This window comes from Amphibalanus amphitrite, unplaced genomic scaffold (assembly GCF_019059575.1).
Source record: "Amphibalanus amphitrite isolate SeventyFive unplaced genomic scaffold, NRLGWU_Aamphi_draft 000221F_arrow, whole genome shotgun sequence".
NCBI lineage: Eukaryota > Metazoa > Arthropoda > Thecostraca > Balanomorpha > Balanidae > Amphibalanus > Amphibalanus amphitrite.
In genome coordinates, this window is record NW_024881716.1 from 110,866 (window position 1) to 126,267 (window position 15,402).

At 46.9% G+C, this 15,402-nt stretch overlaps 1 protein-coding gene across 6 annotated transcripts in view; it reads left to right on the top strand.

Moving 5' to 3' along the window:
- Window positions 1-273: 273 nt before the first annotated feature.
- Window positions 274-15,402, top strand: part of LOC122385512 (intraflagellar transport protein 81 homolog) — a 40,683-nt gene continuing 25,554 nt past the window's right edge. Inside the window, exons 1-4 of one of the 6 annotated variants that reach the window (XM_043373845.1) lie at window positions 274-288; window positions 4,477-4,604; window positions 5,645-5,775; window positions 6,070-6,250. In XM_043373845.1, the coding sequence (XP_043229780.1) occupies window positions 4,497-4,604; window positions 5,645-5,775; window positions 6,070-6,250 (420 nt within the window). In that variant the 5' untranslated portion in view covers window positions 274-288; window positions 4,477-4,496. Of the gene's footprint in view, window positions 289-2,333; window positions 2,544-4,473; window positions 4,605-5,644; window positions 5,776-6,069; window positions 6,251-15,402 lie in introns of those variants that run through there. The other 5 variants (XM_043373841.1, XM_043373840.1, XM_043373843.1 and 2 more) reach the window with 5 other exon arrangements.

Consider the following 15,402-nt stretch of genomic DNA (forward strand, 5'->3'; position numbering starts at 1 on the left):
TAGCTGAGGATTTTTTAGGATTTCATCTTGTTCTCCACTTAATTCTGCGCAAGATGCCGGGTTCCGTGTCCACATAGCTTGAACGTAACGGATGCAGCGACCGCAAACGTAAATCGAGGTCCCGAATTCCCTATTCCCCAACACAGGGGGCGGCCGCTTCCTGGTCTGCGCAACATGGCGGCACCGTTGGACACCATCTGGCGGCCGATGCGCATTCCACATTATAGAGTTCAGTGTGAAAAACAGTGCAAGTGATAATTCCGTAATCCGTTGATATTATTCATATTTGTGAGTATAGGTGCACGCTGAGGTTAGGTTGTAGGTTTTGGTAGGTTTGTTGGGTTTAGGTTGTAGGTTGGTAGGTGTGTAGGTTGTAGGTTTGTAGGCTATAGGTTGGTAGGTTGTAGCATGTTGTAGGCAAGGCTATATAAACCTAAACCTACGGGTGCCGGTTGTAGTTAAAGGGACCCTTCCACCTTAACATTAGATTTGAGTTGAGATAGCCAAAATGGGGTCCCTGGCTCACAATTACCGGTTTCGGCACTCACTACATCGAGAAATGCCTTAAATCGGAAATATTGAATTTCAAAATTGCAGCATTTTGATTCAGAGGGGCTAATGCATAGGAATACCCCTCTGAATGTGTGACGTCAGCGCAGATATCTCAGCCCAGTGAGCCTCCTATCAGTACCATCCAAGTGCCTGGAACGTCTGATCTATCGTGAACTGCGCGATTTCCTGACAGAAAACTCAATTCTTGCAGACGAACAGTTCGGATTCAGGTCGGGACGATCAACCGAAGACCAGCTTCTTCTCACTTATGACTATATATCAAAGCAGTGGGATGACGGGCACATCGTAGACCTGATTCTCTATGATTTCTCCAAGGCCTTCGACACAGTGAGCCATGTCGTCCTCATCGAGAAGCTCAGGTGCATCGGTCTTCGAGGAACCATTCTGACATGGCTGCAAGAATTCCTCACGGATCGTACCATGCGGGTGGTGGTGAAGAGCACCCTGAGCACCCCAAGAAGTGTGCGCAGTGGCGTGCCGCAAGGCTCCATCCTGGGACCAGCGCTCTTCCTTATCTATATAAACCATCTAGCGACCCAGCTCAGGTGCCAGTACAAGATTTTTGCGGACGACTTAAAGGTATACATGTGCATCACCAAACCTGAGATCGACATGTCGAATTTTCAGTCTGATGTCGACGTTCTGCACACAACCGCATCATCATGGGGCCTGAGCATGAACCTGAAGAAATGCGCCGTCATGAGGTTCCAGAGACGATTCCATGCGCCGCTGAGACCCACCTACTTCTTGCAGGACGAACTGCTTCCCTGGACACACTCCCATGTGGATCTGGGAGTCACTGTCGATGACGACCTGAAGTTCCATGGGCAAGCAAGAGGTGCAGCAAGGAAGGCGGGTGGCGTTGCCCACAACTTTCTGAGAGCTACCCTCTGTAGAGAGCCGGACTTCATGGTTCATGTCCTCAGTACACATATTCGCCCTGTCCTTGAGTACGCGTCGGTGGTGTGGAACACTGGTTTTGTTGAAGACTCTAAGAGACTCGAGGCAGTGCAAAGACTCTGGACTCGTCACGTCAGGGACCTGAAGGACAAGACCTACGAAGAGCGGCTCAGATCACTCAACCTGTACTCTGTCAAGGGACGCCTACTGCGGGCAGATCTGATAAAATGCTGGAAAATATTCAGAGGACGTTGTCCGATAAAACCGGCAGATCTCTGGGACATTGCAACCGACCATCGCACCCGAGGCAACATGTACAAGATCAAGACTCGTCGCTGTCAGCTCGATACCAGGGCGCGTTTCTTCTCGGAGAGAGTTGTCAGCGAATGGAACTCTCTACCCAATCAAGTCGTTAACTCGGAATCCATATCCGAATTCAAGACAAGCCTGGCAGAAGCTCTAGGCAGCCGACTGTTTGAATATGACGCATGAGGGCGTCACGGTGGAAGCTTCAAGCAAGTAGTCCACCATGTGAAGCTCACCGAGTCCAGGCAGACAACGAGCAATGTCTCAATTAAATCCTGTGTCACATTCCCGAATATCTGTTAGCAGACGCACTATTCCAGCTCTCACGTGTACCTTACTCCATCTTACCGTGGGAGTATTGGCGCGTCTCTGCCATTCTTGGTTTCCTTCCCATCCCCATGCATTGGACGGGACGTGGAAACCTAACAGGTGAGTCTAACAGGTGAGTCTAACGATTTTTAAATGTTTGACTAAAACGTTTTGTAGCACGCGGTGGTATATGCTGCTTTGCGCGCAACAAGTGCCGCACTTTCAGCTGCCAAACTATTGCTTCCAAATAAAGTCGCTAGGAACAGCGAGATCCCAAAAAGTAAACAAAAGTAAATGTCTAATATCTTGAAAACCGGTGAATATTTTTCGGTGAAATTTGGTAGATATTCGTTTTTGCTCCTTCTGAACCGAGCGACATCACTTTTATGCCAATTCATAAACTTTTTTGAAGGTGGGAGGGTCCCTTTAAGTGATATAGGGCCTTGGGTAAGTAGGTAAGGTTAGGTCAGGTTTGATTATGTTATTTCCTTTTATATGTGAGACATGTATCATTTTTGGATTCAGGATGTCAAATTATGTAATATTGTGAAAAATTATTCTAGAAATCTTGGACTTTATCTTGACATTTCAGTTGGGGAAACTACGAGGAGCCAAACAAAAATTGGATTAGCCAATCAACGGCTGGAGTGGGCGGGGCGATGACCATATATGGTCATAAAATCAGACAACTTCATCTTTTCAATGCATCCTAGCATTCAAATGAAAAAATAAGGCATAAGAATGTTTTTTAACCAGACAAGGCCCACACTCACTCGGTGCACAATTAACTGGCGGCTCTAAATCGCAGAGTTACAACACAAGGTCAATCAGTGATGGGCAAATATGGCGGATGGAAACAGACGCGCCAAAAAATGTAAGCAGTACCGTGGTTTAAAAATGTCATTATTTTTATTATTTTGTTTATGGTTTTTCTAATTGTGGTTAAGTTATTATTTAACAATCAAATATCTTTGTTTATTGTAATTAAATTAACTCTATTAACAATTTTCTTTCAAAAAACCAATCCATTTATTGAATGGCCAGCTGATTGTGACGCCCAGAACCTGCAGAAAAGCCGTTTTCCTATCGCCATTTTCGAGTCAATTCGCCGAATTTAACCAAATCACGCTAATTCCTAGTGGGGAATGGAAGCCTTTTCTCTCCGATAAGTGGACGCGATACTGCAAGTACTGGCTTGTTATACCGTTTTTCACCCTTAGTAGCGGGGGCTGCATTTATGCCCATATATGGTCATCAAAAGTCCATTTATTGAACAATCAATTTTTTGACTTTCGCCTCGTAGTTTCCCCAACTGATTTAGGTACTGAAAAGTTTTGACATTTTTTTCACAGGTTCAGGTTCTACCAATGACACACAAATAGAGCGAGAGACTTCCTAGAATTATTTCATTGACTTTGACATTTATCAGGGTCATACTGATACTATTTACTGGAATATTTGCCAGCTGGCACATATGATGGCGCTGGAGAGCTTGTTTTAAATTAATGCTAGGAGCTCGGAGCTCCGAAACATCGGCGGCGAGTGCGCCGGCGGCCGCCGCACCGGCTTGCGTGCTAAAAACGCGGTAATGGAGGACGAAATTAGCAAACTTAAGCTCATAAGACATGATTTCAGAGACTTCACACATATTTTAAGTTCTTTCTTATAATTATTATGGCTCCATTTAGTCACTATCACATACGGAATCATTACCTGATGCCCATAAACTGAGCCGGTATTCTTGACTTGCCGATGCAATTTATCATCAAATATCATCGTTCCTCGGCGGTCAAACAAGTTCCTGTTGATAATTTAATACAAATATCAACTTATTTTCATGTTATCGCATAAAACTTCACTTTATTCTAACATTGGCTCTTCGGCTGTAATCACGAACCCTCACTTGTCAGCAGAATTTAAGCAGCTTCTTAAATCAAAACTGGGAAAATAATATTTTCATGACATTCCTCAATTCCTGTTCTACCAGGTTCACAAAATTTTTCATCAAAATCGGTTACAGGTAAGTAATAAACGACAAAAGTATACAAAAACACGCTCTGCCCATAGCCCGCAATGCTAAAATGGCGCCGGCGCCCTCGTCGGGAAATCCGCCGCCGCCGCCGGGTGGTCGGAAAATCGGCGGAGTGTCCGATCCAGGAATACCTAATCCATGTGTCTATCTACTACAGTGGTTACATGAATAAATGATATGGCTATCGTACATCATCAGCTGGCCAGCCAGCTGATTTTATCCAGTTGTTAGTAAGGCCCACTGTTATCGTACATGTGTGGACGGCCACTTAACACCACTTGGCAAATCAATCACCACATTCTCCTGTGCCAATATCATTCTGTGAATTTTAACCAGAACTGTGAACCTTTCAGCAGATGACCTTCACACCAGAAAGATGAATGAAAAGTTAAAAGTGATTGCTGAGGAACTGGGCAAAGATCCATTCAACAAGAAGTACAATGTTATAAGTTTTGATGCCCTGGGATCAGAGCAGCTTCTCCAGGTCTGTACCTGCACAGGGCTGTAGCTTGACATGAAACATTATTTTCCATGCTTTATTCATCATGTGTATATGTCTGCCTAAATGATTTATATAGTTGCTATGCCAGAAACTAGGAAGCACATCTTTCACTAAACTCTGAAGAGCATCTGTATTTTATAAGGCAGAGGCTATGTGCTATTGGTCGCAAAATAAGGATTCTGAAGACCAGTATTTGGGTTGTGGTGAGTGCCCCTTCCTTTGTGGTCACTCGAGTGACTATGGGTGCTCTACAGGGTGTCAGAAAATTATTTGCCTCTCGTTCATTCATCTATAATCCCACCGTGCGCTTTAAAAACTGTTGAAAATTCGCTAAGATCGTGCCTCAGGCTATCCACAGCTGTTCATTAGTCACATGACCTAACCCGGTCACCTGACCTTGACACTTGCGAGGCGCCAGGGGCCAGTGTTTGGCAGGCATAACTCACACCTGAACGTGGTGTCGACTATGACGAAAGAAACTTTGACAATGTGTCATCCCGCTGAAGTGATGGTGAAGACTGGAATGAAGTAGGAAGTCAAATCAAATCCTCTGTCCTAATCCCAATCATCCCAATCGAAAACCTATGGGGAATCATGAAGGAGGACCTCAGCAAGATTGAACCTGCTCACACAGAAAACAGACTTAAGAGGAACCTGTGAAACGTGTGGCTGAACATCAGTGCGGATACTCTGGACATATTGATCTATGGAATGCCAAAGTGGATGAGGGAATGGGTAGGACAGGACAGGGGGTAGATCGGTAACGAAACCATGACCCGAGGGCTCTTTTGTTTATTAATTATGGTGGCGAGTTGATGGAGGGGCAAATAATTTCCGGACACCCTGTATGCCCAAGTCTGACAGCTCTGTGGTGTTGGTCAACATCTAACACTTGTTGGCCAGACAGCTGAGGGCATTCAGACTGCATGGTGATGTGAGTAGGCAATGATGATGAAGAGGCCATGGTGTCCTCTTTGATGGCCCTATGTTACTGACCCCTTCCTAACTGTTCCACGCCGCAGGCTCTGAATGATGTCTTTGCGGAGATTGACAGTCAGCATGCCATCGACCTACGAGAGGAGCCGCCTGAGGAGACAGTCATGCGGATGCTGGCTTTCCTACGCATCCTCAAATATCAGCCTCAGGCAGACCCGTGAGTGTGCCCACTGTGAGTGTATTGCAGACTGTGGATGGACTGTGCCCTGTGAGTGTACCACAGAACCAGTCCTGGACTGACTGTGAGTGTATTGCAGACTGTGGATGGACTGTGCCCTGTGAGTGTACCACAGAACCAGTCCGGGACTGACTGGCTGCAAGCTGCGCCTGTGCTGACCGGAAAGGGCTCTGACTATTGGCGGAAACGGCGATGCAGTGATTTGTGCTGATTTCCATTCCGTTGGCTTCCGGCTGCGTTTGACCATAGTAAACGGCGCTCGGTGCCCCTCAGGAGCTCGTTCCGCCAGGGACTGGTGTCAGGTGAGAAGTACATCATCTACCCGATCTTGGAATGGTGTCTGCTGAAACTCCCCGACCTGAAGAAGCGAGCCTACTTGGCGCGATATTTGGTCAAAATCGAGATCCCGGGCGACATCCTCACCGACCCGGAGCTGGACGTTATGTACAGACAGGTACGTACGCACTTCGGCTGGACGTTATGTACAGACAGGTACGTACGCACGTCGGCTGGACGTTATGTACAGACAGGTACGTACGCACGTCGGCTGGACGTTATGTACAGACAGGTACGTACGCACGTCGGCTGGACGTTATGTACAGACAGGTACGTACGCACGTCGGCCGGACGTTATGTACATACAGGTACGTACGCACGTCGGCCGGACGTTATGTACAGACAGGTACGTACGCACGTCGGCCGGACGTTATGTACAGACAGGTACGTACAGTGGGTCTATTTAAGATCTCCAGAGCCACCACGTGGCGCTACGGTCGGGGTAGGGCGAGTCCAAATCCCGAGGGAAGTGAGGTCACCGGTCATTGTGGGGGAAGGAGGGAGGGGGAGTGACGCGGTATCACGGCGCATGGGGCGTGCGTAGCGCCGGGAGTGGGCCGCCGAGGGCCGCCCGCCACTGCGCCAAGGCTGAGGGGAGGGGATGATGGTTGCGGGTGCGTTCATTCTGGTATGGTGGTATCCTGTTCATGTGGAACCGGCAAGAATGCGATTGAAGTGAATCATTATCTCAAACAAACGGGCAAGCCAGAGGCAGCGTCAGTTCCAGCCAAAATGTTGAACAATGATAATTAAAATCTAGGACGTATTCATAGCATGCAACTATTCAGTCGATAGTTGCATGATGCTTTTCATGATGCATGATGAGGCTTTTCTAAACTGTTATTTGAGTTAGATATTTTTCATTTGGCATGTTCAGTTTTGGTGGGTTTTATCGGGTCGAAAAGAAGCAGAAAAGAAAAAAAGAGTTGAAATGGCTCCAGACAAATGACCAAAAATATTTTCTCAAAAAAATGAAATTTAGCTGAACATTTATTAGCGACAATTTTGTTTTTTGGAGAGGATGTTGGGGAAAGATATTGGAGAAAGATGTCATCGTGCTTATCTGTGTTGCAGTAGAGGGAAAGGTTTTGGTTCGTGTCTAGATGAAAACCAGACCCGGGAGTGGGGCTCGAACTCACGACATCGCATTCAGCTCACAGGTTACCCAACCTCAACGCTACGAGCACCTATCGGCCTGCGCAGCTTGCTCAGTGTTTCGCCTAAAGTTCGGCATAAGTGTCTGACGTCTGTCAATGTCACGAGGCGAAACCCCAAGGTAAATGTCCGTCCCGGTAGCTCGGTCGGTAGAGCGTTGGACTCCATGTGCCATGTGGTGAGAGCGCACGTCCCGGTTGCAAAAGTCCGGGTTCGAAACGCGACGTGTGCTTGACGTTTTTGAGCGGCTCCTGACGGGTGTAGTTGTGGTTGGTGGCAGGCCGCTACCAGGCGAAGTCAGTGAGGGGACCGGCCGTGCGCGGCTATGTGCGCACGTTAAAATTTGGACTCTTATTCTGCCATAGACCAGGAATTGCTTGATCGGAGGGTAGAGAGCAGGGTCAACGCAACAAGCTCAGCTTAGCGGGGACTTTGTCCTTGTGATTCCTTTTTTTTCAAAAGGTTCGGCCCAAATTTATATTAACCCGCGCCCGGCTGGGGGTCCTGGATTTCCACGCCCTGCTGGGGGGGGGGGGGGTGTTTGAACACCCCCCCTTGTAACTCGGCTCCTGGGCCACGTAGCGATACGCGGAAGGCGGCGTTCGAAAGAGCGTCAAAAATAATGACGAAATCACTTCGGTCAATTTTTTGGTCAGGTCAAAGGTCAGGTCACCAGAGGTCATTGAAGGCAAAATTTCGCCGATTTCCAGGTCGAATGTCGAAAATTTTCAAGAAGCCAACGCATAACTCAGGAACCAATAGAGCTACAGCGCCGCGGAAAAGCGCATTCGATAGCCCTATTAACGCCCTTTCTGAGTAATTCTCTCAGATTTGACCTAACGTCAACGGTTTTGCCTGCAGGGGCCAAAAACTGCAAAAATAGCCGATTTTTTTCGGAAACAGTTTTTCTGCAATAACTTTTGACCCAAGCCTTGTACGAGCTAACTTTTACCGGCATCGTGTTCCTCTCGTCAAGACGCATCGATTGAACTATAACTTGACCTTGAAAGGTCAACTTGAAAATTTGACCTCAGGTCAAGGTCATGACCTGACCGGAAAGGGTCATGTTGCATATCAGTCGATCCGTATCGTCGAGCTGAACACATCTAAGGCGTTTTCATCGCTCTAGCATGCCTCTATCAAAAGTTATTTGCGAAAAACTGTTAGATACCATTCGTGACCTTAGATGACCTCAGGGCATAAACAAGGGTCACGGACACCATTTTCATGTTCTGTGTGTCTAAACCACTTGTAATTCGGTGTTTGGGGAGTGTTTATAATGTCTTTCGTCCAAAAGAGGCGCATTTCAATTTTCTCCCATTGACTTATAATGGGGAGGTCGCAAAATTGACCTGACCTTAGGTCATCGATATCAAAATTCTGAGATATACATTTTGTACATGCTATTGCTCTTAGCAATCGCTGAAAGTTTCAAAGCGATCGGTCACTCGGTGTAGCTATGACAGACATTGAAACTTTTTATGAGGTGAGGTCACTTCAAGTGACCTGGTGACCTGACCTTGAATGACCTTGGTCTGAAATTTTCACAACATGTGTAGAATTGATGTATGATAAGGTGTACCAAAAACGGCGGCGCTCCGCGCCGCCGTTTTTGAGATATTCGCGAAAAACCACAAGGGGGGGTGTTCAAACACCCCCCCCCCCAGCAGGGCGCGGGTTAATAAAAAAGGGGGAGCCGAACCAGGTTGGGCCGGGTTGAACCCGGTTGGACCGGTGTCTTATACGCAATCATGTTCAGACAAAACAAAGACTAATTTCGGGTCAACTATTTTTATTAACTGATCTTATTGTTTTTAGCTTACACGTATAATAACTTTTAGTTTTTAACTCCAGACTTCATGCACAAAAATGTGGCATTCGTCCACTTTTCCTCATCTTCTCTTAGCGACTTGATTTGACCCTAAAGACCCATCTTACCAGCAAAAAAAAAAAAAAAAAAAAAAATCACCTGCGTGCTAATTAGGAGGGCGCTCTACGCATGAAACGCCAGCCGGTCAAAAAACTGGCGAACGATGCGATCTTTCTATTGCTTGAATTATATTCAATAAAAATTTCAGGAGACATAAATGATCTTAACCTTCGCCCCAGGGGGGGGGGGGCATATGTTACCACCCTGTCGCGTTTTTTGCGTGTGAATAAAAAACCGCGGCGCGTAGCGCCGCGCCGCTTGGGGTAGCTTTTGGTACATCAATTTTGGACAATGTGTGAAATTTTTGACCCCAGGTCATGTCAGGGCAGGTCACCAGGTCAAGTTAACTGACCAAGCCTAAAAAAAAGTTTGCAATCACGTCCAGCCTGCAGTGTTTGTCAGAAAGGTTTCAAACTTGGTGGATAGCATGCTGTTATGGGCGCCTACAATTTGTATATCTCGGATTTTTTATATCCGTGACCTAAGGTCAGGTCAGTGGCGTGACCTTTCCATTACAAGTCAATGGAGAAAAATGAAAATGCCTCTAGATCCGTGTGTACGCATAGGAACAGTCCAAATATTTCAGAATCACAATGATTTGGACCACCCGTGATGACCTGGGTGTCATTTTTGCTGATAGCCTCTAGAAAGGTCATCCGAGGTCATTTGAGGCTACAAACAGATTTTTGCCAATAACTCGCGATTGGAAAGAGATAGAACGCTGGGGATGGTCTCATTGTGTTTGTCTTGTTGAGACGCATCGACTGATATGCAACATGACCTTTTCCGGTCAGGTCATGACCTTGACCTGAGGTCAAATTTTCAAGTTGACCTTTCAAGGTCAAGTTATAGTTCATTCGACGCGTCTCGGCGAGAGGAACACGATTCTGGCAATAGAAATGTCGTGGCTTTTTGTAGTAGAAAGTTATTGTCGAAAAACACTCCTCGTAAAAACAGCTATTTTTGGAGTTTTTGCCCTCTGGAGGCTAAACCGTTGACCTTAGGTCAATTTTGATAATGACCTTATCAAAAGAAGAGTTCAAAAGCTATCGATTGCTGTTCCATGCGTTTTTCTAGCTACTATATTTCCTGAGATAATGGCATGTTTTCTGAAAAATATGATGACAATTCGCAAATTTTGACCTTTGATGACCTCTGGTGACCCCAATATTGCTCTAAGATGAAAAATGACCGAATTACTTTCAAACGTACGCATTGAGAGCTATCGACTGCTTTTTACCGCGTCTTTCTAGCCCTCTTAGTTTTTGAGTTAGAGGTGGGTGGTAACATATGCCCCCCCCCTCCCCCCACTAGGGCGAAGTTGGCTGAGACCGCCACTGGGGCGCGGGTTAATCCTTATAGCTACTGGGCGCCCGGAGCATTCGCAAGCATTCCATTGCCAGCTGCATTACCAACGTCACATTTGCATTACTTTGGGTTCACCATAGTTGACAGTAGATGAGCCGGCCATAGCAAACCCATGCTCATTATCCTTTCCTTCCAAGCAGCCAACTGCCAAGCTAACCGGCCGCCCGGCCCACCACCGCGATATGGAACAACGCTGGAGTGCGCCATTTGCCTGCGGCAGTGCCCCACCGCGCCGGGGCTGTTTGACAGGTCACCCGCACCGTGACCTCGCCACCCGCCCCCCCCCCCCCCCACCTCCCCATCGGGCCCAGCTCGGTAGTGACCTCTCCTTGAATATCACATGGACTCGACTAAGGCTCAACGCCATCTAGTTGCGTCTTGAGATCCTTACTAGATCCACTGTACGCACGTCGGCTGGACGTTATGTACACTCACCTACTAAGTGATGTTCGCCCCCCGACGGCCCAGCGTTTGACTGGAGCGGTAGACTGCGCCGCCTCACACCCAGGTTCAGCGGTACAGTATATCCCTCTGGCCTCACGCTCGGCACAGACGCATTGGGCTGGGTCAGGGACGCGCCGCGCTGCGCTGGCCGCCTTACCACTCATTACGGAGCGAGCGAAGCGAGCGAAGTCTTACGTAGAATAACGGACATTTCTGAGTATGAGCGGCCGGCCGGCCGTGGTCACGCTTTTGCGATGCTTATATCTCAGCAACCACTTGACCGATTTACATGCGGTAATTTTTGTAGGGTAGTTTCATTCCTTCTACCAAGTATTGGACTATTTCCGATGCATGTGGGTGACCCCTTATGCACGTGCCACGTGCAAAACGAAGAGGTGTCAGTTTTGTAACAATTGCAATATCTCGGTAACTACTGGGCCGATTACGCTGAAACTTGGCATGTAGGTAGGCACCCACTAGGCAATGCATTTGCATGTGCCACAGTTGGAGTGCTGCTGCACGTGCGCACATGCAGGGGTCGATTCCAGATCTCGAGAACGGCTGGACCGATTGCGCTCAATTTTGGTACGCGGTTAGGGACCGGTTAGCAGGGTGCCGTGCAAAAGTCAGTTGGGGCCCATTTTGCACGTCCGCACGTGCAGGGTGCCGCTTCCAGATCTCCAGAACGGCTGGGCCGATTGTGCTCAAATTTGGCACATCGCTAGAGACCGGTTAGTAGGGTGCTGTGCACAAGTCAGTTGGAGATACCCCTCGCGATTTCGCACGTGCAAGGCCCACCCTCTCGCTCGCTCCGTTAGTCGCCCCAAAAGGCGTTATGCTGGTTTTATTTTTTATAGGTGGAATGCGTTGGCGGTTGAACCAGCGCGGCTCGTAGGAAAGTCATTTCATCCACCAAAGAAACGAAATATACCGTTCGAAAGCTGACGGTGAGCTGATTCCAAAACAGTATTTTATATAGAAATCGTTCGATGGCCTTTTTAAGAAATTGCGTTTTTGTAAAATCGTAAAAATCTTTTATTTCATTCAACGAGCTGTCCAGGACAATTTTTAAATCATAGTCATGTTTTTTTCGATTACCAGTGAAAGCTGAATGCCAAAAGAACAATATGTAGCGAAAAAAGTATTCTGAAATATTAAGATGTGTCTCTCACAGCCGGCAACAAGGCGCAATCACACAACTCAGTGTCACGACGGATCAAAGTAAGCCACTCAAAGGCGTCAAATGACCCTTATCGACCCGCAGACCCGGCGCTCTCAGCTGTCTGACGGGCCACAGAAGAGACGTTCGGCTGTCGCCCTACTAAACAGACGTCATTTTTGTTAGTTTAACAATTCAAGTCGGTACTTAAGCAATTCAGGATACCTGAGAGGAAGTTTCATTGCTCTGTCATTTTCACATCATGTATGAATTTGCATTTGTTTTTGTCTACTTTGCTCAACTCAGCTAGGCATTATGCCCATACAAGAAGAGTTGGCCGCGCTGAGCTGTCAGAGGCTGTATCGGCTTCAACTGGTCAGAAGTGGGGGTAGCGCCCGGCTGGGCGGGGTAACCTTCGACCGGTCGCAGGGCCAAACAGTTGTCACTGGTACAACCTCTGACAGTGAAACCCCTCTAACTTTCCCCGCGCGGGCATTGAGCGCAGCGGGACGGAGCAAAACCTGTATAAGAAAATGTAAGTTAAAGCATCTTGTAGGTCAATCTAGCAGAAGAATGAACTTTCTTCACCGGTATCCTGAAAAACTTTGATAGTGATATGGATCGTTAAACAAACAAATATGACACTTGTATAGTAGGACGAGACTCGAACGTATTCCGTGGCCGGTCAGGCGGACCTAGCGCACAGTGATGCAAATGGGGTTGACGAGTGGCTATAAATACCAAAAAGTCAAGTTTACCAAACCGAGTAAATCACTATATGGCTAACCAAATAAATGTCGCATCTGAATCACATAGTTTTCATAGTTTTGTCAAAACCGGCCTCGTGTATGATTGTCAGAACTCGTGACATTTTCTATGTCGTAAAATGACTGTCAGATACTTGCAAGCTCAAACGCCGCTAGCGTGCGTTCATTTAATACAAACTGCAAAAATTATGCATTACAATGATTCCTAAAGCCTGCTGCTTCTCATGCGGGGTCACAAAAAGCCGCATCTGTTTTGGTTTGGCGGTCATCGAATCATTTGTCATCATATTGCAATCGCAGTTTTTTACTAAAAAAATATTTGCTTTCGTTTCACCTACAGCAGTCTACACAGTGTGTGCCCGTTAGTGCACCATACCATAGCATTCCCTAACCATTTCTGAGTCACACCGTGAAAGAATTAAGGCGCTAGCACAGGGCAGACCGACGCTATTGAAGTTTTTGTCCGTTGCGGTCGGGTGTCGCAGTCGGGGTGGATTGCTTTCGCCGCGGATTGCAATTTCGACAGACGTTTAACTTTGACCTGCTATAAGTAGGTAAAATATTGACCTTAACTCAAAAGTAATATGCTCACTCGCGAGATCTTGTCAAGAGCAATCCGTCGGTTTTTGTCGCGAGGCGCTAGGACACTTCGTTTAGGAACAGCAGAGGGATGCACCAACGAAACCCCGCTGTGGCCGCCCGCCCGCGGCGCGGCCGCCCGGGCCGACCACCGCGCCGCGGCACCCGACCGCAACGGACGAAAACTTTAGTAGCGCCGGTCAGCCCTGTGCTAGCGCCTTCATTCTTTCACAGTACGGCTCAGAAATGATTAGGGAATGCTATGGTATGGTGCACTAACGGGCTCACACTGTGTAAACACCTGTAGGTGAAACGAAAGCAAATATTTCTAAATAAAAAACTGCGATTGCAATATGATGACAAATAGTTAGATCAACGCCAAACCAAAAGAGATACGGCTTTTTGTGACCCTGCATTAAAAGCAGAAGACTTTGTGGATCATTGACATATATATTTTTTGCCATTTGTATGAAATGAACGCAAGCTAGCGGCGTTTGAAGTTGCGAGTATCTGACAGTCATTTTACGACATAGAAAATGTCACGACTTCTGACAATCAGACACGAGGCCGGCTTTGACAAAAACATGAAGATCATGTTTTTCAGACACTCCAAACATTTGCCTGACTGGCCATTTTACGATTTATTCGATAAGGTGAACTTGAAATTTGGGCCTTTTCGGTATTTATGGCCACTCGTGAGTCGTGAACCCCATTTGCATCATTGTGTAGCGGTGGGTCGGCGAGTCGATAAGGGTCATTTCACGCCGTCTGTGTGGATGACTTTGATCCATCGTGACGCTCAGTTGTGTGATTGCGCCCTGTTGCCGGCTGTGAGAAGCGCATATTAATATTTGAGGATATTTTATTGCTACATATTGTTTCTTTGGCATTCAGCTTTCACTGGAAAACGAAACAAACATGCATATGCTTTTAAGAATGTCCTGGACAGCTGGTTGAATAAAGATTTATTACGTTTTTACAAAAACACAATTTTTGAAAAAGGCCATCAAACGATTTCGATAAAAACACATTTGTGGCATCGGCCCACCGTCAGCTTTCGAATGGTATATGTCGTTTCTTTTGTGAATGATTTGACTTTCCGACGAACCGTGCCAGAGCGATGCCATGCCGTTCATCTCATCCGGATAGGCTACAAAACTGCCTGTGCAGCTTCAAAACACGGCATACTTCTGCCTTGCCCTCAGAATCTCTGAACATCTGAACCACTCTCATACTTATTCGAAATTTCCTTCCTAATTTTTCTTCTCCCTTTCTTATGGTATGCCTAATACGAGGCTCATTATAACTATGTTATGAAGAATATGGAATACCTTGACGGCTAGATTGGGCTGTGGTCCATGTCGGCACTTTGCAGCCCATTCATGGCAATATTTCACATTAATATTATCAGAATATTATCTCTATATTCTCAAAAACCCTCCGTGGTGGTCCGTTAGCGAACCCTACCTGTGGCCTTGACACAATGGTCGAAATATCTGGCCGTTGACATTGGTCTTGAGAGAGAGAGTGAGAGAAACGGTCACGAACAGCTCCTTGGTTCTGTCAGATGCTGGGATTCGCTGACCACCGGCGCCACGCAACCACTGCACTCAGCTGTTTTCTCCGAAACGCCAGTGAACGACCTCGCGACCTTCGTTCTCCCCTGCCCATAGCCAAGCTGTGGCTGAACAAATCCGTCAGCGCTTGAAAGAACTGCGCGGCAATGGAAAACAACCCCTATCCCGCTAAAAAAAGAGTGAGAAAAGCAACAAACCCAAAGTCTGCTCTCACTTCTGTGTTGGCCCGTCTCTTGTGTCCTGATTATTTATTTAATTGCTTATAAAACGCATCAATCATACATCATCACG